The following is a 24,248-nucleotide window of genomic DNA, read 5'->3' as shown; positions in this document are numbered from 1 at the left end:
CTTCTACCAAAGTGCATGACCGTACACTTTCCAACATTGTAATTCATTTGCCACTTCTTTGCCCATTCCCCCAATCTATCCAAGCCTCTCTGCAGACTCTCTGTTTCCTCAGCACTACCGGCCCCTCCACCTATCTTTGTATCATCAGCAAACTCAGCCACAAAGCCATCTATTCCATAACCCCATAATTCCCCCCCCCAGGAGAACATCATACATGACTTGGAGTGATCTCCTACTTGCACCTCAGGAGGTACGGGAGCCTTGGAGTCCCACATCACCAGATTTAGGAATGGTCATTACCATTCAACCATCAGGCTCCTGAGCTGGTGTGGATAACTTCACTCTCCTCAACACTGAACTGATTCCACAACCTACAGACTCTCTCTCGAGTCTACAACTCGTGTTCCTAATATTATTTATATATTTTTATTTGCGCTATCTGTCTTCTTTTGCAAGATAGTTGTTTGTCAGTCTTTATAAGACCATAAGATATAAGAGCCAAGAGGTAATGTTGCAGCTATATAAGACCCTGGTCAGACCCCACTTGGAGTACTGTGCTCAGTTCTGGTCACCTCATTACAGGAAGGATGTGGAAGCCATAGAAAGGGTGCAGAGGAGATTACAAGGATGTTGCCTAGATTGGGGAGCGTGCCTTATGAGAATAGGTTGAGTGAACTCGGCCTTTTCTCCTTGGAGTGAAGGAGGATGAGAGGTGACCTGATAGAGGTGTATAAGATGATGAGAGGCATTGATCGTGTGGATAGTCAGAGGCTTTTCCCAGGGCTGAAATGGTTGCCACAAGAGGACACAGGTTTAAGGTGCTGGGGAGTAGGTACAGAGGAGATACCAGGGGTAAGTTTTTTACTCAGAGAGTGGTGAGTGCGTGGAATGGGCTGCCGGCAACGGTGGTGGAGGCGGATATGATAGGGTCTTTTAAGAGACTTTTGGATAGGTACATGGAGCTTAGAAAAATAGAGGGCTATAGGTAAGCCTAGTAATTTCTAAGGAAGGGGCATGTTTGGCACAACTTTGTGGGCCGAAGGGCCTGTATTGTGCTGTAGGTTTTCCATGTTTCTATGAGCAGAATTAGGCTATTTGCCCCATTCAGTTTGCTCTGCCATTTCATAATGGCTGATTCAGATCATGCCTTCTCCCCATATCCCTTCATGCCCTGACCAATCAACCTCTGCCTTAAATATACTCACTGACTTGGCCTCCCCAGCTGCCTGTGGCAATGAATTCCACAGATTCACCACCCTTTGGCTAAAGAAATTCCTCCTCATCTCCATTCTAAAAGGACGCCCCTCTCTTCTGAGACTGTGTCCCCTGGTCTTAGACTCTCCCATCTTAGGAAACATCCTCTTCACATCCACTCTATCGAGGCCTTTCACTATTCGATAGGCTTCAATGAGGTCACCCCTCATTCTTCTGAATTCCAGTGAACACAGGCCCTGAGCCATCAAACTCTCTTCGTATGATAAGCTGTTTAATCCTGGAATCATGTTCTTGAACCTCCGGTTTCAGCGCATCCTTTCTAAGATAAGGGGCCCCAAACTGCTCACAATGTATAGTACTTCATGAATTCTATTGTATTTCTTAATTTTCTTGTATTTGCCTGCAAGAAAATGATTCTCAAGGTAGTATATGGTAACACATACATACTCTGAGAATAAGCAACAGTAACCATATACAACCCTTGGGGGCATATACTCAATAAATCCGTAATAGAATGATAACCATAATAGAACCAATGAAAGATCACACCAACTGGGTGTTCAACCAGTGTGCAAAAGACACCAAAGTGTGCAGATAAAAAAGAAAGAAAGAAATAATCAATTAGTATAAAGACTGTGTTGGCGCGTGGCCAAGTGGTTAAGGCGTTGGTCTAGTGATCTGAAGGTCACTGGTTCGAGCCTCAGCTAAGGCAGCGTGTTGTGTCCTTGAGCAAGGCACTTAACCACACATTGCTCTGCGACGACACCAGTGCCAAGCTGTATGGGTCCTAATGCCCTTCCCTTGGACAGCATCAGTGGCGTGGAGAGGGGAGACTTGCAGCTTGGGCAACTGCCGGTCTCCCATACAACCCTGCCCAGGCCTGCACCCCTGAAACCTCCCAAGGCGCAAATCCATGGTCTCTCGAGACTAACGGATGCAAAAATCAAAAAAATAAAGACCATGAGAGGAAGAGTCCTTGAAAGTGAGCCATAGGTTGAGGGAACATTTCAATGAAGGGGCAAATGAAGTTGTCCCCTTTGGTTCAAGAGCCTGATGGTTGAGGGGTGGTAACCATTCCTGAACCTGGTGGTGCGAGTCCTGAGGCTCCTGTACCTTCTTCCTGATGACAGCAGTGAGAAGGGAGCATGACCTGGGTGGTGGGGTACCTGATGATGGAGGCTGCTTTCCTGCCACAATGCTCCATGTAGCTGTGCTCAGTGGTGGGGAGGGCTTTACGACTGGGCCGTATCCGCTACTTTTTTTGTAGGATTTTCAATCCAAGGGCATTGGTGTTTCCAAGCCGGGCTGTGATGCAGCCAGTTGATGGACTCTCTGCCTGACATCTATAGAAGTTTGTCAAGGTTTTAGACGCTGAATCTTCGTGAGCTGCTAAGGCCTGAACTCCTGTGTCTCAGTTTTGAGAGACAGGCTGAGCCTTTGACCGATCCCTCTCTCTCCCAGTGGTTCACTGCTGCCGGGGAATGGTGCTGGGTGTTGACACGGTTAGTGGATTGTAATCTACAGTTCACGTTATCATGTACTTCTGGTTTCCAGTCACTCCTTTTTATTTTGCTATTTTGCGCCATTTTGATCGGGGCAGGCTGGCTCTGCGGCCTACAGTCAACAAACACCACAGCGTGAAATTGAACTGTACTGAACTAAACTGAACGTTACCAGACTGTTTCAATGTGGTTTGACGTTTAATATTATGTGTTTTTTTTTTGCTCATTTTTTTACCATTCGTTCTTCTTTTTGCACATTGGGTGTTTTGATGTTTTCTTTGAACGGGTTCCACGGCCTGTCTTTGCTTTGCGGCTGCCTGCAGGAAGACGAATCTCAGGGTTGTATACTGCTTTCGTGCTTTGATAATAAATGTGCTTTGAATCTCTGAATCTTTGAACTCGTGTCTCAGCTCCTCTGTGCTTCTTATCAACAGGCCTCAAACCCTTCATCTTTCACAAGTGCATCTCAGAAGTCATTCTTCTGATTCAGTCTCCGCCACACCTGGGGCAGACAATGTCAGATGCTCCCAGCCAGAGGTGGAAAGAAACTTCCACGAGCGTCTTGTTTTAAATGACTGAGTCATATATTCTTGAACGAAAGCCAAACAACCTGCTGCAGGAAGTCGGCCGGTTAGAGTTCATCTGCAGAGCGAAATGGAAGTTGACCTTTCGCCCAGCCCGGCTGAAGGGTCACGACTGAGTTGCTGACTGTCCGTTTCCCTCCGCAGAGGAGGATCAGCCCACTGAGCTCCTCCGGCAGTTGGTTATTGATCCAGCATCTTGTCCCACTTGCTCCGGTCGAGCGTCCCCGTCCCCCCCGCCTCCTCGATTCGGGGAGGTGGGGCTCGGCAGCCATGGTTAGCAGCTCATCTAGGAGAGGGAAAGCTCCGATCTCAAACCCCCCGCCGCTTTGCGGCTGTACCCGCTCGTGGGGGAGGGCTTCGGGAGTAAACCCCGAGGGGAAAATCTGGAGCTGGAGTCCCTAAGGCAGCCCCACGTTGAGTTCAACGCTGACTTGGCAGCACCATTGGTGCCAAACTGCACCAGTCTCTGCCATTCCTGGGGATTCATCAGCTGCGTAGAGCGGGGGAGCTTGCTGCATGGGCAATAGAGTGCTCTCCTGGCTCGAGTATACGGCGAGTAAGCAGTATCCCTGGTGAACCCTGAGCGACGGAGGGCTTCATTCTCCTCACTCCGGGCTCTCTCCTGAGTGAAAACGTGCTGGTGCCTCTCCTGTCACGTCCCCGTAGCGTCTGACATGCCTGAATGGGGCCACCCCACTTTCTCCTAAGACCAATGCACACCACCCTTATTTGTCACAAGCTCACCTTGGGTCCTCGTGAAACTACTCAGTTTATGGCCTCAGTGTGTCCACGGTCTCAATGTGGACATTCTGGAGGTGAGACGTCAACGATTGAGACTAACTCAGCTCAACCTTTGACCAGCTTGACCTTCTGTGAGTGAGACCCAAGAGCAAATTCTGTTGGAGTTACACCCGGTCACTGGAGGGCTGCTGTCCCTGACAGGAGACGGTCTAACCACCTATCTTTGTTCAGTCGTGTTTCCCTCCCATCCATGTCCTGAACATCGCCGTTGACAAGAAACTCAACCAGACAATGTTCAAAGTAAATTCATTATCGCAGTACGCGCACAGCCTTGAGATTCATCTGCTTGCAGGCATTCTCAGTAAGTAGAAAGAAACACCACAGTGAGTGAAAAAGCCATTGAGCGCATCTACACGGGGCGTTGTCTGTCACAGGAAAGCAGCAGCCATCGTTATCAAGATCATCCACTATTCAGACCAGGCTCTCTTCTTGATGCTCCATAGAACACTACAGCACAGTACAGGCCCTTCAGCCCTCCATGTTGTGTCGACCCATATAATCCTTAAACAAAAGTACTAAACCCACACTACCCCATAACCCTCTATTTTTCTTTCATCCATGTGCCTGTCCAAGAGACTCTTAAATACCCCTAATGTTTTAGCCTCCACCACCATCCCTGGCAAGTCATTCCAGGCACTCACAACCCTCTATGTAAAAAAAACCTTACGCCTGATGTCTCCCCTAAACTTCCCTCCCTTAATTTTGTACATATGCCCTCTGGTGTTTGCTGTTGGTGCCCTGGGAAACAGGTACTGACTATCCGCCCTATCTATGGCTCTCATAATCTTGTGGACCTCTATCAGGTCCCCTCTCATTCTTCTACGCTCCAAAGTATGCCCGCAAGAGAAGGAACCTCAGGGGTGCTTATGGTGGCAAACGTGTTCTTCGATAAACTTTCTTTGAGCTTTGGAATCAATGGAGAAAAAAAAGCACACACACAGAACAAGACAAGCGCCCAGTCTGCTAGAGACAAGAAACGGCGCAAATGCAAAAAGGGAAAAAAATCAAGTCAAGCTACAGATAATAAATAAATATGGAGAACATGAGATGAAGGGTGTGGCTGCAAGGAGAGGTCGGACGCTGCTCGGTACGGGACATGGTGAATACAGGCAAAGTCCTCCCCGCTGTTGAGCAGCTCTCCGCGAGGTGCTGCTGCGCTCCATGTTTCCGTGGTTTCACAACTTGGCCCCACTGCTCTTCTTTGTTCCGTGGCTGCCCATGAGGAAGAAGAATTTCAGGGCTGAGTACTGCGTGCGTACTTCGATAACAGATCTACTTTGAACAAGAGAGCAGCATCCGCCATCGCATACCCCACCCCCCCCCCCACCCCAACCATCCGGGCCGTGCCCGCTTCTCATTCCTACCAACAGCAGGAAGTACAGGGGCCTTGGGTTCCACGCCATCAGGATCAGGGACAGCAATTACCTCACAACCATCAGGCTCCTGAGCCAGCGTGGATCAGTTCACTCACCACAGCTCCAAGCTGATCCTATAGCCTACAGACTCGCTTTCAAGATCTCTTCACAGCTCATGTTCTCAGTTTGATGTGGTGGTGTTAACCGAGCTTGGCAATTAGCTGGTAGATGTTTTATCGCCAGTCGAGGTGACATCCTCAGTGAGCAGTAATCATGTTCTCAGTGGGTTTTTTTTGGTATTTGCATGGTTGGTCTTCGTTGGCGCACTGGTTGATCGTCAGTCTTTGTGTGTTTTTTGTTTTGCAGATTTTCTATTATATTTCTTTGTCCGGTTGCAAATATCTACAGGAAAATTAATCTCGGGTTTGCAAACGTGTAGCATGAACTCAGTTTGACAATGAGTTTACTTGGAGTGTGAACTTTGAACCTTTACAAGGCGAGCCTCAATATGTTCAACGACGGGGGGTGGCATGCTAGCGGTGTGATTGGCGTAATGCTGCTGCAGTGCAAGAAACCTGGGTTCATTTCCGCCGTTTCCTGTACGGAGTTTGTACCTTCCGCCCGTGTGCAGCGCGAGGGTTCCCTCCGGGTGCTCTGGTTTCCTCCCCCCGTTCCCAAAGGCGTACGGGTGAGTCGGTTAATTGTTCACGTGGGTGTAATAGGACAGCGTGGGCTTGTTGGGCCGGAAGGACCTGCTCAGAGGGTTCAAGGTTCATTTGTCGTCAAAGTATGCACGCAGTTATACAAGCCTGAGATTTGTCTTCCCCACAGAGAGCCACGAAACAAAGAAACGGCATGGAACCCCTTCAGAGAGGGGGGAAAAAAATCATCAACCCCACTCCCCCCACACCCCACCACATGCAAATAGCAACAATGCTGTGCTGCTTCTCCAAATGAAGCAAAGCAGAGCTCCGTCCTGCTCCTGAGGTGTCAGTGGACCTTGGGTTCTCTTGGGATGACCAGACTGGTAATCTTACAATCTTGCATCATCTTTTCTTGGTAACATACCACAATGGGCACATTGACAAAGGGCAGCTTCCCGTTTTCGTATGCTGTCATCATAGAAACATTTGTTTGAAAGAGCTGAGAATCTGAGCTCAGTGATGGCTAGAGATCTGGAGACTGTGACACATAGACACACTCCCATCCTGAACTTCCATAAACGCACCATAATATGCTCAGTCTTCAGACTGGTACGTTGTCCAATCAGACAGAGACTCCCAACTGGTGTGTTGTCCAATCAGACTGAGACACCCGACTGGTGTGTTGTCCAATCAGACTGAGACACCCAACTGGTACGTTGTCCAATCAGGCAGAGTATCCAGACCAGTGCGTTGTCCAATCAGGCAGAGACTTCAGACTGGATCTCCTGGCCGGTACTGAGGGATTTCTAAGAGCAGGCTACAGGGTTTCCTTGGACTGTTGAACACCTTGGAATAAACAGTCAGTGTTTCGGAATGAGATCCTTCATCAAGACTGGGAAGGGATGGGGTAGGAGCCAGAATAATAAAGTAGGGACGGGGAAGGAGCACAAGCCTGGGTTGACAGCCAGGCAATCTTCTGGGTATCCCTAGAGAAAGAGCATGCACTGTAAATGGGTACCATGGAGGCTTTTGGGGAACGATTGGTCACCACAGGGGATAAATTACATAAGATCACAAAATACTGGAACAGAATTAGGCCATTTGGCCCATTGAGTCTGCTCGGCCATTTCATCATGGCTGATCCAGTTCTTCTCTCAGTCCCAATCTCCTGACTTCACCCCATATCCCTTCATGCCCTGACCAGTCAAACATCTATCAACCTCTGCCTTAAATGTAATGAATAACTTGGCCTCCACAGTTGCCTGTGGCAAAGCATTCCACAGATTTGCCACTCTGGCTAAAGAAATTCCTCCTCATCTCTGTTTTAAATGGACGTGCCTATATTCTGGTACTAGACTCCCTCACAAGAGGAAACACCCTCCCCACATCCACTCTATCGAGGCCTTTCACCATTTGATAGGTTTCAGTGAGATCTCTCCTCATGATTCTGAAGTCCAGTGAGTACAGGCCCAGAGCCATCAAGTGTTCCTCATATGATAAGCCTTTCAATCCTGGAATCATTTTTGTGAGCCTCCATTGAACCCTCTCCAGTCCTTTCTCAGATAAGGCACCCACCCTAAACTGCTCACAATACTTTGTGAGGTCTCTCCCGTGCTTTATAAAATCTCAACATTACATCCTTCCTTTTATACTCTAGTACTCTTGAAATGAGTTCTAACTTCACACTTGCCTTCGTCACTGCTGACTCAACCTGCAAATTAACCTTTAGGGAATCCTACATGATTACATACAGAGTGAATCTCCCTCTACACCGTCCCATCACACACTCCCAGGGACAGGGACAGCACGGGTTAGATACAGAGTGAAGCTCCCTCTACACTGTCCCATCACACACTCCCAGGACAGGGACAGCACAGGTTAGATACAGAGTGAAGCTCCCTCTACACTGTCCCATCACACACTCCCAGGACAGGGACAGCACGGGTTAGATACAGAGTGAAGCTCCCTCTACACTGTCCCATCACACACTCCCAGGACAGGGACAGCACGGGTTAGATACAGAGTGAAGCTCCCTCTACACTGTCCCATCACACACTCCCAGGACAGGGACAGCACGGGTTAGATACAGAGTGAATCTCCCTCTACACCGTCCCATCACACACTCCCAGGACAGGGACAGTACGGGTTAGATACAGAGTGAAGCTCCCTCTACACCGTCCCATCACAGACTCCCAGGACAGGGTCAGCACGGGTTAGATACAGAGTGAAGCTCCCTCTACACCGTCCCATCACACACTCCCAGGACAGGGACAGCATGGGTTAGATACAGAGTGAAGCTTCCTCTACACTGTCCCATCACACACTCCCAGGACAGGGACAGCACGGGTTAGATACAGAGTGAAGCTCCCTCTACACTGTCCCATCACACACTCCCAGGACAGGGACAGCACGGGTTAGATACAGAGTGAAGCTCCCTCTACACTGTCCCATCACACACTCCCAGGACAGGGACAGCACGGGTTAGATACAGAGTGAAGCTCCCTCTACACTGTCCCATCACACACTCCCAGGACAGGGACAGCACGGGTTAGATACAGAGTGAATCTCCCTCTACACTGTCCCATCACACACTCCCAGGGCAGGGACAGAATGGGTTAGATACAGAGTGAAGCTCCCTCTACACTGTCCCATCACAGACTCCCAGGACAGGGACAGTATGGGTTAGATACAGAGTGAAGCTCCCTCTACACCGTCCCATCACACACTCCCAGGACAGGGTCAGCACGGGTTAGATACAGAGTGAAGCTCCCTCTACACTGTCCCATCACACACTCCCAGGACAGGGTCAGCACGGGTTAGATACAGAGTGAAGCTCCCTCTACACCGTCCCATCACACACTCCCAGGACAGGGACAGTACGGGTTAGATACAGAGTGAAGCTCCCTCTACACCGTCCCATCACAGACTCCCAGGACAGGGTCAGCACGGGTTAGATACAGAGTGAAGCTCCCTCTACACCGTCCCATCACACACTCCCAGGACAGGGACAGCATGGGTTAGATACAGAGTGAAGCTTCCTCTACACTGTCCCATCACACACTCCCAGGACAGGGACAGCACGGGTTAGATACAGAGTGAAGCTCCCTCTACACTGTCCCATCACACACTCCCAGGACAGGGACAGCACGGGTTAGATACAGAGTGAATCTCCCTCTACACTGTCCCATCACACACTCCGAGGACAGGGACAGCATGGGTTAGATACAGAGTGAAGCTCCCTCTACACCGTCCCATCACACACTCCCAGGACAGGGACAGCGTGGGTTAGATACAGAGTGAAGCTCCCTCTACACCGTCCCATCACACACTCCCAGGACAGGGACAGCACGGGTTAGATACAGAGTGAAGCTCCCTCTACACCGTCCCATCACACACAGCAAGGGATACGGTGTTTATCGAACTATTGCAGGGTAGTTTATTATCAAAGTAATACATTCAAAGTAAATTTATTATCAAAGTACATAAACTATTTTGAGATTCACTTTCAGTGCTCTAAGGTTGTGTGCGCGTACAGAGCGGACTAATGCAAAATGAACTCCTTGTAACCAAATCCTTGTGTTATTTCCAGGCCCGGCAAAAGCACACCGGCCAACTGGCGGCCGTGAAGATCATCAAAATGGAACCGGGTGAGTCCCTCTTGATTTAAACATTTCTTAGAATAGGTGTTCACAGGGGATAGACCTGTGACTGTGTGGAACAGCCCTGATATGGCAGGGTGCGGATATTAACAGATCTCATTCAGTAGTGTCGTCAGACAGTAGCTCACCCCTTTGCGGACTGTGGGCTCGCAAGGAGAATGTGGAGGAAGATGCAAGTGTCGTGTATTTAATATTGGATGATGTGTGTACATATATTGTTTGATTATTGTTTGTGATTGTTGTTTACGCAATTCATTACGGGTTATGTGCTTCACACTTACGACTGTGAGGCTAAGCACATCTCCAACGCCATATTCAAGTTTGCTGATGACACCGCTGTCTTAGGCGCAATCTGAAGGTGGAGGTGAATCAGCGTGCAGGAGGGCGAACCGGCTGAGAGGTGTCGCAGTAACGGCCTCTTGCTCAACACCGGCAATTATAGACTTCAGGAGAGTGGGACCAGAGGGTCTATGAGCCAGTCCACCTCGGAGGGTCGGAGGCGGAGGGGGTGAGCAGCTTTAAATTCCTGGGCATTATCGCCTGGGAGGACCAGTCCCAGGCTCAGCGTGCAACTGCGATTATGATGAAAGCACGGCCGTATGTCTATTTCCTTCGGAGTTTGTGGAGAGCCGGGATGTCATTTAAAACTTTGAGAAACTTCTATTGATGTGTAGCAGAGAGTATATTAACTGGCTGCCTCACGGCCTGGTATGGGAACACCAATGTCCTTGAATAGAAACTCCTGGGAGAAAAAGTAATGGATATGGCCCAGTCCATCATGGGTAAAGCCCTCCCAACCGTAGAGCACATCTACACGAAATGCTGTTGTAGGAAAGCAGCATCCATCATCAGGGGTTCCCACCACCCAGGACACGCTCTCTCCTCGCTGCTGTCATCTGGAAAATGGTACAAAAGCCTCCGGACGCACACCAGCAGGTTCAGGAGCAGGGAAAAGGGCCAAATCCGATGCTATCAGAAGTGATTTGTCAAGTGTGGAATGGGATAGGAGGTTTTCAAGCAAAGATGTCTTTGAAAAGTTGGAGGCCTTCTAAAGTGAAATTTTGAGAGTACAAAGCTTGTATGTGCCTGTCAGAATAAAAGGTAAAGATAACAGGGAACCTTGGCTTTCAAGAGATATTGAGGTCCTGGTTAAGAAAAAAAAAGGAGATGCATAACAGATACAGGCAGGTAGGAACAAACGAGGTGCTTATGGAGTACGAGAAACACAAGAGAAGACTTGAGAGAGAGATATAAGAAGGCCTGAAGTTGCTCTAGCAGACAAGCTGAAAGAATCCTAAGGGATTTTTCAAATATGTTAGGAGCAAAAGGATTGCAAGGGACAGGATTGGTCCTCTGGAAGACCAGAATGATGTGGAGCCCAAACAGGCGGGGGAGATCCTACATAATTTTTTTTTTTGCATCTGTACTTACTGGAGCTGGATACAGAGCGAGGCAAAATGGTATCAACTTCGTAGACCCTGTACAGATTACAGAGGAGGGGGTGTTTGCTATCCTGAGGCAAATCAGGGTGGATAAATCCTCAGGGCCTGACACAGTGTTCCCTCGGCGCCCGAGCAGAGATATTTAAAATATCCTTTGGCAACAGCCCAGGTACCCAAGGGCTGGAGGATAGCCAATGTTGTTCCATTGTTTAGGAAGGCTCCAAACATAAACCAGGAAGTTATATATAGGCTGGTGAGTCTGACATCTGTTGTGGGAATGTTATTAGAAGATATTCTAAGGGATCCGATATGTAAGAGACTGATGAAGGATAGTCAGCATGGCTTTGTATGTCGTAGGTCCTGTCTAACCAACTGTATAGAGTGTTTTGGTTGGTGGGTTAATTGGCCGCTGCTAACTGCCCTTTGTAAGTGGGTGAGGGGGTAGAACCTGAGGGGTGTGTTGGAGGGGACGTGGAGAGAATGCACAGGTGGCGCAGTACTACAGCGGTTCGCGTAACGCAACAGCGGCGCCACAACCCTTGCCGCAGTCTGTAAGGAGTTTGTACCCTCTCCCCGTGACCGCGAGGGTTTCCTCCCACAGTCCAAAGGCGTGCGGGTCAGTAGATTAATCGAGTCACGTGTAGCGCGACGCTATTGCAGCTCAGGGCCTTGGAGTTCAGAGTTCAGTTCCGGCATCCTCTGTAAGGAGGTTTCTGTGCCTCCCCCGTGGAGCGAGCACGTTTCCTCCGGGTGCTCCGGTTCCCCCCGCGGTCCAAAGATGTACCGGGTTGGCAGGTCAATCGGTCGTTGTAAATTGTCCTGCGATGAGGCGAGGGTTAAATCGGTGGGTTGCCGGGCGGCGCGTCTCGGTGGGCTGGAAGGGCCTGTTCAACGTTGCATCTCGAAAATTTAAAAAAAATATTGGGCAGTGCAGGCTCGTGGGCCAGAATGGCCTTGTACTAAGCCGTGTCTCTATAGCTAAGAGAGAGATTTGGTCTGAGAGAGGGGCTGGTCTCTGAGGTGACGGGGACTTGATAGTTTCAGAATCGGGTTTATTATCCCCGGCATGTGTCGTCGTGAAATTTGTTAACTTAGTCCAATGCAATACTTAATATAGAAGAGAAAACAATATTAATGAATAAATAAGCAAATCAATTACAGTATATGTATATTGATCGTGCAAAAAAAGTTACAGGGAAAGGTTGAACAAGTTAGGTCTTTATTCTTTGGGGCGTAGAAGGTTGAGGGGGGACTTGATAGAGGTATTTAAAATTATGAGGGGGATAGATAGAGTTGACGTGGATAGGCTTTTTCCATTGAGAGTAGGGGAGATTCAAACAAGAGGACATGAGTTGAGAGTTAAGGGGCAAAAGTTTAGGAGTAACTTCTTTATTCAGAGAGTGGTGGCTGTGTGGAACAAGCTTCCAGTAGAAGTGGTGGAGGCAGGTTCGATTTTTGTCATTTAAAAAAAAATTGGATAGGTATATGGACAGGAAAGGAATGGAGGGTTATGGGCTGAGTGGGACTAGGTGAGAGTCAGCATTCAGCATGGACTAGAAGGACTGTGATGGCCCGTTTCTGTGCTGTAATTGTATGGTTATATGGTTATAAAACAGAAATGAGGTAGTGTTCACGGGTTCAATCTCCATTTAGGAATCAGATGGCAGAGGGGAAGAAGCTGTTCCTGAATCACTGAGTGTGTGCCTTCAGGCTTCTGTACCTCCTACCTGATGGTAACAGTGAGAAAAGGGCATGCCCTGGGTGCTGGAGGTCCTTAATAATGGACGCTGCCTTTCTGAGACACTGCTCCCTAAAGATGTCCTGGGTACTTTGTAGGCTAGTGCCCAAGATGGAGCTGACTAGATTTACAACCTTCTGCAGCTTCTTTCGGTCCTGTGCAGTAGCCCCTCCATACCGGACAGTGATGCAGCCTGTCAGAATGCTTTCCACGGTACAACTATAGAAGTTTTTGAGTGCTTTAGTTGACAAACCAAATCTCTTCAAACTCTTAATGAAGTATAAACGCTGCCTTGTCTTGTCTTTATAGCTGCATCGATATGTTGGGACCAGGTTAGGTCCTCGGAGATCTTGACACCCAGGAACTTGAAACCGCTCACTCTTGAATGGCATCTTTCTATATGTCTGAAAGTATGGCATTATCAGTCAGTCTGAGATGGATAATTTCCACCAGTTTGCACGTTTGAATAACTTAACGTTTCAATGGTTCTACAACTTCTTGGTTGGTTTGTAAAATGACCATCGGAGGAATTGGGCAGCATCTGGGATGTCCTCAGACGGTGTTAGGGATACGGTCAAGGGATGCAGCTATACTCGACACAAATGGGATTGCGTCCGATCTGAGAAGCAGGAAGCGCTGGAGACACGCGGCTGGTCAGGCATGATCTGGGATCTGGCCATACAATAATAATCTGAGGCGCAAAGGGACTAGTGCTGGAATCCCTCAAAGCAAATTTGCGCGTTGCGTCCATGGTGAGGAAGGTAAATGCGATGTTAGCATTCATTTCAAGAGGACTAGAATATAAAAGCAAGGATGTGATGCTGAGATTTATAAAGCACTGGTGAGGCCTCACTTGGAGTATTGTGGGCAGTTTGGGGCCCATCATTTTAGAAAGGATGTCCTGAAACCGGAGAGGGTTCACAGGAGCTTCACAAACATGATTCCAGGATTGAACGAATTGTTGTAAAAAGAGTGTTTGAGGGCTCTGGGCCTGTATTCACTGGAATTCAGAATGAGGGGTGACCTCATTGAAACCTATCGAATGGTGAAAGGCCTCGATGGAGTGGATGTGGGGAGGATGTTTCCTACGATGGGGAGAGTCTAAGACCAGGGGACACAGCCTCAGAATAGAGGGGCGTCCTTTCAGAACGGCAATGAGGAGGAATTTCTTTAGCCAGATAGTGGTGAAACTGTGGAATTCTTTACCACAGGAGCCAAATCTTTAGGCATATTTAAGGCAGCAATTGATAGATTCTTGACTGGTCAGGGCATGAATGGATACGGGGGTGTGGGGGGGTGGAAGGGAAGGTAGGCAGGAAATTGGGGCTGAGAGGGAAAATGGATCAGCCATGATGAAGTGACGGAGCAGGCTTGATGGGCCGAATGGCCTAATTCTACTCCTGTATCTTATTTTCATGTGATGTGGGACATGTTCAAGGTTGTAGCTAAGACGAGGATTGTCTCAAGGACTCTTTACACCTCTTGTTCTCAGTATAGTTTTTATTTTGAGTAACAAGGATGATTCTGGGAATGAAGGGGTTAACATATGGGGACCGTTTGGCCGTTTTGGGCCTGTACTTGCTGGAATTTAGAAGAATGTGTGAGGATCTCATTGAAACCTACTGAATGTTGGAAGGATGAGATAGGGTGGATGTGGAGAGGATGTTTCCTGTGGAGGGGGGTATCCAGAACTGGAGGGCACAGCCTCAAAATTGAGGGGCGGGCTGTTGGTACTGAGGTACGAAGGAATGTTTTTTTTAGTCAGCGTAGTGAATCTGTGGAATGCTCTGTCACAGACTGTGGTTGGAGGCCAAGTCCGTGGGTATATTGGTGGCAGAAGTAGTTTCCTGATCGGTTAGGCCATCAAAGGATTTGGAGGTGTAGGGGGTTTGATCTGAGATCAGCCACGATGAGTGGTAGAGCAGACTCGATGGGCTGAATGGCCTAATTCTGCTCCTATGTCTTATGATCTAACACACACACACACAACGCTGGATAAGATCAGGCAATGTCTGTGATTATTTTTTACACGCACACTTTTTCTTTTAAGTTTGTCAGTTTTTGTCTGTTTATGTCTAGGTTTCTGTAAAATTCTATTGTGTCTCTTTATTTTCCTGTAATTGCCACCCATGAAAAATGAATCATGCAGTATCTGGTCATGTATCCTGAACACATTTTGATAGCAACTTTATTTTGAACTTGGAATTTTGATGGACTAACTGCAGAGACGTGTCAAAGTCAAGTGTACTGTCACACGTAAGAAACACAGGCCTGCACGGGTGCAAGAGACGCTTGCTTGCCGCAGCACCGGTGCCGGAGGGCGTAGCGACACATTCGGCCGCGTTGGCTATTAAAGCAGACGGCGCACCTCGCTGAACGTTTCGACGTGAAGCGGGGAGGTGATGTCAAGGCTTTATAAGACCTCACCTCGAGTGTTGCGAACAGCTTTGGGCCCCTCGCCTTAGAAAAGATGAGCTGGCTTCAGAGAGGGTCTGTGGAAGTTGAATCCGGATAAAGTCACTCAGAGACCGTATAAGTACAAGCCCTTTATTCAGAGCACCCGGGCCTTACTCAGTTAGTCGCTCAAACAGGAGCAGTCTGTGACTGTTCCTGCCTGATCCACCAATTAGCTCACAGTTCCCCTTACAGAAGAGATATAGCGTTCAGAGACCCCTACACATACCAAGCTGAAGTCAGATTATCTATTGCTTGACAGTACCGAGAGACAAACTACAGAACAGGGTAATGGCCTCATACACAAACAGGGTGGAGTGGTCTCATCTCTGCGCATGACTGCACAAAGAAACAAACACCTTGAAACACTGTCTACCTCCAAGAAGAAATATGGCTCAGCATAGCTTGTTGATTATCAGTGGTTTCTTTCAGAAAAAACAGGCTGCTATTGCTTAACCAAGTGTTAACCCTTTTACATACTTTCTCAGGTCCAGAGGAGGTACACAAAGATGATTCCAGGAATGAAAGGGTTATTGTGCGAGGAACGTTTGATGGCTCTGGAATTCAGAAGGCTGAGGGGGGATCTCATTGAAACCTTTCGAATGTTGAAAGGCCTGGACAGAGTAGATGTGGTGAGGATTTTTCCCATGGTGGGGGAGTCTAGGACAAGAGGGCACAGCCTCAGGATAGAGGGGCGCCCTTTCAAAGCAGAGATGTGGAGAAATTTCTTTAGCCAGAGGGTGGTGAATTTGTGGAATTTGTTGCCACAGGCAGCTGTGGAGGCCCGATCACTGGGTGTATTTAAGGCAGAGATCGATAGGTTCTTGATTGGACATGGCATCAAAGGTTACGGGGAGAAGGCTGGGAAATGGGGTTGAGGGGGAGATAGAAAAAAGGATCAGCCGTGATTGAATGGTGGAGCAGATTCTGCTGCTATGTCTTACGGTCTAATAGTCTTATGATGTACACGCGTGAAAAGGTAAATTTGAATCTTGAATCACAGGTACATAGCATCAGAAACACAAAATTTGCAGGACAAACTAAAATTAAGCATACGTTTTACAACATTGTACAAGAAAGAGCCCAATTAGTACAAAGAAAGAACCGAAGTTGATTTTAGTGTAAAGAAATCATAGCCTTGCAATACTGCAGCAGTGATTAGGGCTGCGGAGGCTGCTTCTAGAACTGATCGGTTGAAGAGAAGTAATAGTGTTACAAAAAGTAGTGGATACGACCCAGTGTGGGGCCCTCCCCACACTGAGCACATCGCTGTCACAGGAAAGCACCATTCCTCACTGGGGATCTCCACCACCCAGGCCGTGCTCTCTTCTCACTGCTGCCATCAGGCAGAAGGTACAAGAGCCCCAGGTCTCACACCACCAAGTTCAAGGACAGTTACCACCCCTCGGCCATCAGGCTCTTGAACCAGAGGAGGTAACTTGGCTCGACCTCACTTACCCCATCATTGAAATATTCCCACAGCTGATGGACTCACTTTCAGGGACTCTTCATCTCATGTTCTCAATATTTATCACTTATGTATTCATTATGATTATTTCTTTCTTTTTTGTATTTGTGTAGTTTGTTGTCTTTTGCACACTGGTTGAACGCCCAGGTTGGAGGGTCCAGGGAAGAATGATCCTAGGAATGAAAGGGTTAACATATGAGGAGCGTTTGATGGCTCTGGGCCTGTACTTGCTGGAGTTTAGAAGAATGGTGGGGGGGGGGGGGGGGCCTCATTGAAACCTCCCGAATGTTGAAAGGCCTAGATAGGGTAGATGTGGAGAGGATGTTTCCTGTAGTAGGGGGGCCTAAGAGAGCACAGGCTCAGAATAGAAAGGCAGAAGTGTGGAGGAATTTCTTTTAGCCGAAGGAAGTTCATTGCCACAGACTGCTGTGGAGGCCATGTCATCGGGTATGTTCTTGACTAGTCGGGGTGTGAAAGGTTGTGGGGAAAAGGTAGGAGAATGGGGCTGAGAGGGAAATGGATCAGCCATGATGAAATGGTGGAGCAGACTCGATGGGCCGAATGACCTAATTCTGCTCCTATATCTTATGGTCTTAAGGTCTTAATTTTCCGCCTTAACTTGCCCCTGGTTTTTGTGGATGAGGGGGAGTTGATGTGAATCTGGCAGGAATAAAGTGAGAGAATTAATGATGAATAACAATTTTTTTCAAAAGTGTTACTTCCTCAGAATTTTTTTTTTTGGTTTATGATAGACGACTGGACGCCGAACACAAATATAATTTCAGACTACTTGTATCGTGTAGAAATTTGGAGAAACGAAAAATGAACTTTTATTGACTAAAATGCGTTTAATTGCGTAACAGTGCTGATGCTTTGCAATAGTTCAATTAGGCTACAAATGTTTTGTTAATAATTTTTGTCTGAGGCTTCTCACTGAAGTGTCTGACAATAATCAGCCAGTATTGATGGATTCCAGTTGCCCTGATACTGTTTCTCCATGACCACAATGTCCTGGTGAAACCTTTCACCATGCTCGTCACTGACAGCGCCAAGATTTGCAGGGAAGAAGTCTAAATGGGAATGCAGAAAATGAATCTTTAGTGACAGGTTGCACTTCCTGGTTTTGTGAGTTTGAATCTTGTCAACCAGCTGCACATAGTTCGGTGCTCTGTAGTTGCCAAGAAGTTTTTTAACAACGCCCTCAAATGCCTTCCATGTGATTTTCTCCAGTCCCACTAGAGGTTCTTTGCATTGGCTGCGTTTGATGACCTGTTTGATTTGTGGACCAACAAGAGTGCCTTCCTCAATCTTGGCATCAGTTACCCTGACTTGAATTATGAATTGGAATAACAAACATGGGCAATTTCAAAGAAATGGTGCGTGATAGGGAGATTTTGCGGTGATTTTCATGATCAGCAGCCCAAAGTCCATTAGATACACCCAAAGGTATTCAGGAGGCAGATTCTTTGTTGTCCAGTGTAAACAGTGGTTGATGGTCGGCATGGCATCATTGGGCTGAAGGGCCTGATTCTATATTTTGTCCTCGTGTCAGTCTGTCAATAAGTGCACTGTTCTGGCACGATTCGAGGAGGGCATGAGAAAGCGATTTAGACCAGGGGTTCCCAACCTTTCAGCAGTGGGTCCATGGACCCCAGGCAGGGAACACCTGGTTTAGACCATCGCAGTGTTGTCTCAATGGCTTCCTCCTCCTTTGGAGACGGTTGGAGACAGAGGCTCTCTGAGAGCGGCGACACAAGAGGATCCGGAGGCAAAAAACAAGATGTAGAGCGTCCTTGCCTTCATCAGTCCGGCCTTTGAGTAAAAGAGTCGGGAAATCATGATACAAAAACATTGTGTTTGGTGCATTGTGGTAGCCACATTGCTGGGGGAATGAGGAAGGTGCAGAGGAGGTTCTCCTAAATGCTATCTGAATCAAGAGTATCGGTAACTGTCTTGGAAATTGTTGGTTGCTATTGTGTTGTCTGTTACGGTACAGCCCTATGTTTTGTGCTTGGCACCGACCCAACAGTCAATTCTGGAATGTTCCGCATACTGGGAATAAAGTGCTTCTGATTCTGAGACGTTGGACAACGTTGGGTTTTTCACCGGGTGCAACCACGTTGAAACCTCAAGTGAACACTGAGGTGAAGTATGCTTTTAGATTTTGAGTTTTTCTCTTCTTTTTTTTTGGGTTGTAGTTTGCACATAGTTGGGGGAGGGTGTTTGCTGTTTGCCGCTTTTTCTGTGAACGGGCTGGTTCCATGCTGTCTGTGAGGGAGACGAATCCGAGGGCTGTACACTGCGTGCGTACTTTGGTAGTAAATGTACCTTGGAAGCTCGCCAGCGTTTCTACTTCCTCAGGGGGGCCAGAGCGAATTTCCCCCACCAACCCTGGCCAATTTCTGCCGATGGCCCGCAGAGAGCATTCTGTCCGGACGCACAACATTTGGTACGGCGACTGCCCTGCAACTGACCGCAAGGAACTGCAGAGAGTTGTGGACACAGCTCAGCACGTCACGGAAACCTAGAATCTCCCCTGTGGGCTCCACGCTTCTGGCTGCCTCAGTAAAGTAGCCAGCATCATCAGTGACTTCACCCACCCCTCTCCTCCTGTCAGATTCTAAAGCCTGAAAACAGGTACCACTCGGTAACTGCTCACCCCACTGCTACCAGTCTCTCCAACAGGGCCTCTTGTGCAGGGAAGTGCGATCTTGACCTTGCAAACTGCCTCATTATAATATTGCACCTTTTATTGCGTACCTGCACTGAACTTTCCCTGTGGCTGCCTCACTTTGTTCTGCATCGCTGCACCTTGAGGCGTGCTGTGTAATGATCTGTTGTGCATGAACAGTATGCAAGGCGAGCTTGCCTGCATCTTAGCGTATGTGAAAGTGACGATAAAAGAAGCAATCGTTTCCTCCGGGGCGCCGGAGACCGAGGGGAAATCTGCTAGAGGTTTATAAGATTACGAGAGGCATTGATTGATGGGGTACTCTGACAGTCAGAAGAGGGGAAATTTGAAGGGGCCTCCCCTGCCCAGCTGCTGAACCTCGGCTGGGAGGACCCCCCCGCCCCCCGGTGTCCAGCCTGGCTCCCCCGATTTGGAGAGCACGCCGGTGACCTCTGTCCCTTCAGCACACAGAGCCTGAGAGCTGCTGAGCACACAGGCTCTGTTTGTGAGATGTGGCGGTCCCTTTCATGTGGCCCGACTGCTTCCTGGTTGCCGCGGCAACCAGCAGGCCTACTTTCTCTGGGTGCTTCCGACTGCAGAGGTGCAGCGCCTTGATCTGAGGACAGGCCGGGTGCAGGTCCTGCACCTCCAGGGGCTGGGTGGGAGTGGGGGGGGGGGGGGTGGGTGAGGTGCCCGATGCTTCGCTGGTGGCCAAGACAGTGTGTGCAGCCCGGCCAATCCCAGAAACCCTCCGCCATGTTTCCACATAGAGTGAGAAGCTCGTCTGTGAGATCATCACAGTGCACTGAGGTAGGACAAGGTTGAAACACTAACAATGCAGAATAAAATGTCACAGTTACAGAGAGAGTAGTGCACAGGTTAACGATAAAGTACAAGATCATTACGGGGTAGACTGCGAAGTCAAGAGTCCATCCTATCGTAGCAGATCATTCAGCGTGCGGACCACACAAGCAGCGTGTACGACAGCTCCTCGGGCACCTTGCCCCTGGAGACTGTCTTTGTTCCTCTAATCTGGAAAGAATCCCATCCCACCTTCCCAGTGTGATTTTTAGCTTGGCTCTGCTTGCTTGCCTATCCAGACCTTCCTGAACCAGATCCCCAGCGCCTTCAGATGGTTGGATCTGATGGGGAAGTTCAAGTTCACTGACATCTAACTGTACGCGTATACAGCCAAACGAAACAACGCTTCCCCCGGTGCACGGCGCACCCACAAAGCAAATATCAGACACAAGTCAAGTCAAGTCACTTTTTATTGTCATTTCGACCATAACTGCTGGTACAATACACAGTGAAAATGAGACAACATTTTTTCAGGACCACGGTGTTACATGACACAGTACAAAAACTAGACTGAACTATGTAAAAAAACGACACTGAAAAAAAACTGCACTAGACTACAGACCTACCCAGGACTGCATAAAGTGCACAAAACAGTGCAGGCATTACAATAAATAATAAACACAGCACATAAACCAAAATATTACTAAGGCAATAAAATATACTTCAAAATGTAGCACAGGAAAACATCTTGTTGTCCTAGAGATGAGACCTCGGTGGTGGCCAGGGTATTCATTAGCCTCACAGGCTGAGGGAAGAAGACATTAGCCAGTCTGGCAGTCCTAGTCCTGATGCTCCTGTACCTCCTTCCTGAGGGTAGTGGATCAGAGAGGTTGTGGGATGGGAGGGTGGGGATCCTGAACAGTGTATTGGGCCCTCCATCTGTGGTGCTCCTGGCGAATGTCACAAACAGGAGGGAATGGGGGAATCAGAGGGGCCGGTTACTAAAGGGCATGGTCTCGCTTTTGTTTGTGAGCGACATTGGCCCCAGAACACGGACTGACTGTGTGCCACTGAGAAGAGGGCATCGTTGTCCTTGTACGGCAGGAGCTCCCAATCTTTTTAACGCCCTGGACTAACACCATTAAACAAGGGGTCCGTGGACCCCTTTTGTACGGGGAAGCTTTGGTCTGGGTATCCCTCCCCCCCTCCACAACCCCACTGCCTGGCATCATCACCCTCTTCTTTCTTGATGGATTCTCAGCAGCACACCTACCAGGCGGGGGAGATTGGGCAGCCTTACCTGACTCCAGGTGATGGAGTCCCCTTAATTTGGATGGGATGTGGGGAGGGTCATACCCGATTAAGAATTCTCTTCCCCCACAGCCCTACTTTGGAGAGCACATTCATTATTCACCTGCGCGGTGATCGAATGGCAAAGCCAAGTGGCCTAATTCTGCTCCTAGAGAAGCCTGTTTCAAAGCTCTGATGCGGAGGGTGTTGAAGGCTGTGCTTAGTACTCCACTTGAGAGTCGGGACTCAACTGGATAGTAGGGCTGTTGGTGGTGCTACCAATTAATAGCTCCAGGGTCTACGAAGAAAGTAGTGTAGAGCCTCCACTCCCTTAGGAATTTGTGCAGATTAGGCATGACATCTAAAAGTTTGACGAACCTTTATAGATGTGTAGTGGAGAGTATATTAACTAGTTGCATCTGGCATGGAAACACCAATGCCCTTGAATAGAAAATCCTACAAAAAGTAGTGGATTCGGCCCAGTCCATCCCGGGTAAAACCCTCCCCACCACTGAGCACATCTACTTGAAACACCGTCTCGGGAAAGCAACATCCATCATCGGGGACCCCCTCCACCCAGGACATGCTCTCTTCTCACTGCTGACATCAGGAAGAAGGTTCAGGAGCCTCAGGACTGGTACCACCAGGTTCTGGAACGGTTACTACCCCTCAACCATCAGGCTCTTGAACCAAAGGGGACAACTTCACTCGCCCCATCACTGAACTGTTCCCACAACCTATGGACTCATTTTCAAGGACTCCACGTCTCATGTTCTCAATATTTATATTGGTTATTTATAAATATTCTTTCTTTCTTTTTGTTTTTGCAGTTTGTTGTCTTCCGCGCAGTGACCAAACGCCCAAGTTGGTGTGGTCTTTCATTGACTCTGTTATGGTTATTTTTCTATAGATTTATTGAGTATGAGCACAAGTACGTGACTCTCAGGATTGTACATGGTGACATATATGTACTTTGAACTTTGAGTTCAACCTTGACCTCTGGAGCTGCTCGTGTGCACAATTTGCACATTCTGCCCCGAAACCTGTGTTTCTCCCGAAGGCTTCATTTCCCTCTTACATCCCAAAGACATGTAGGTAGCCTAAGTGGCTGATATAGATTTTCCCCAGTGTATAATGGATTCTGTTGAATTGGGACGCTTCAGCACAAGTACATTTTGGCCTAGATGAGCGGCTGCCCCAATTCAAGATTAAAGATTCAAGATTCAAAAACTTTATTGTCATTCTAACCGTACATCAGCTCTGCAGGGCAGAATGAGACGGCGTTTCCCAGGGGCAAGTGCAATCATAACATAACAAACGCATCACTAAATAATAAACATAACAATAAATAGTAAAACACAACAGCCACATGTCAGTTAAAAACAAGTTGTAAGTGTCCAGTGCAAGTTAAAAGTGTCCAAAGCAGAGTCAGGTAGAGCAGCTGTTTAGCTAGTTTCATGGGAGTAGTTAAAAAGATATTTAAAAAAAGTCAGACTACCATTTAATTTAGTAACAAAATATGTATTTAAATGAAATACAGAACAAATTAGAACTCTGCCAATGAGACTACAGTACTACCAAACTGTGCTCCAAATGGTTACTGACAGCGGAATTAATCTGGTGTACGCTAACATGTTCTGGTGACTGACTGTAAATGAACAAAATCAGTGCTTTTGACGACTGCATCCTCCAAATCTTCATTTTCATTGTAACATTCATAGTGATTGTCGATACCTTCAAATTCGTCGTGCTTCCTAACTTGTTGAAGTAGTGAAGTCGTTTAATTTTCACTCCCGACCGTTGCTTCGGCATCGCTAAGCCTGAATGCTTGAAACCACAGCGAGCAAAACGGTTCAAGTTGTCTCACTGCTTATTTCTCACCAGCTATCAGTGACAAAAATCACCCCTTTTTGAATGCAAAAACACGTGAGCAACGTTATTTGAGATCCGCTCACTCTAGGCACGGTGTGGTGTCCGACGGCCACGTGACATGGCCATGACTGACGCTAGTTAGAACCTGTTCGCTGATAGTCTCCTGTCCGATTGGGCATGGGAGAGGGAGTAAATTGCAGAGGAATGAGATTGATGGGATTACTCTGCTGGGATTGATTCAATGGGCTGAATGGTCTTATGTGCCACAATAAACAAGTAGCACATTCCAGGTTCCACGTTTCACAGGGGTCAGAAGGTCCAGCACTGCTTGTATTCGAGAAGGACACAGGCAGGGGGAAGCACGTTTGAGCAGGTTGCTTATGATCGCCTAGAGGAAAATCTCCAAAGAATTAATCTCTATTCACTTCTCAATTCAGACATAAAGTTTCATAAGGTGTGGGGACCTTTTCTCGAGTACTTTCATAACTCCTCTTTAGATTAAGTTTATTCTTTATTTTTGTACTTTCAGCTTTTTTTCTGTAAGTTTTATGGTTTCTTTTGGATGGGAATTACATTATAGTTTTGGTAGTAGGCATTATAGTTTTATATATATATTTACAGCTCTGTGGGGTTGAACGCTCCGATTAATTTTTTTTTTTACATATTGTAATGGTTGGCCTGGAGTTTTGTAGTGGGAGGGTGGGGAAGATACTAACTTTATATGGTTTTATTTTGAGTGCTTTTTCCTTATT

At 47.8% G+C, this 24,248-nt stretch overlaps 1 protein-coding gene across 1 annotated transcript in view; it reads left to right on the top strand.

The window, feature by feature from the left end:
- LOC140716267 (mitogen-activated protein kinase kinase kinase kinase 5-like) overlaps positions 1-24,248 on the top strand; it is a 221,097-nt gene that overhangs the window by 17,660 nt on the left and 179,189 nt on the right. Inside the window, exon 2 of the mRNA XM_073028877.1 lies at positions 9,691-9,748. Within this exon, the coding sequence (XP_072884978.1) occupies positions 9,691-9,748 (58 nt within the window). The remainder of the gene's footprint in view (positions 1-9,690; positions 9,749-24,248) is intronic.

This window comes from Hemitrygon akajei, chromosome 25, assembly GCF_048418815.1.
Source record: "Hemitrygon akajei chromosome 25, sHemAka1.3, whole genome shotgun sequence".
Taxonomy (NCBI): domain Eukaryota; kingdom Metazoa; phylum Chordata; class Chondrichthyes; order Myliobatiformes; family Dasyatidae; genus Hemitrygon; species Hemitrygon akajei.
Note: the sequence above shows the minus strand (reverse complement) of the source record. Positions and strands in the feature narration are given on the sequence as shown.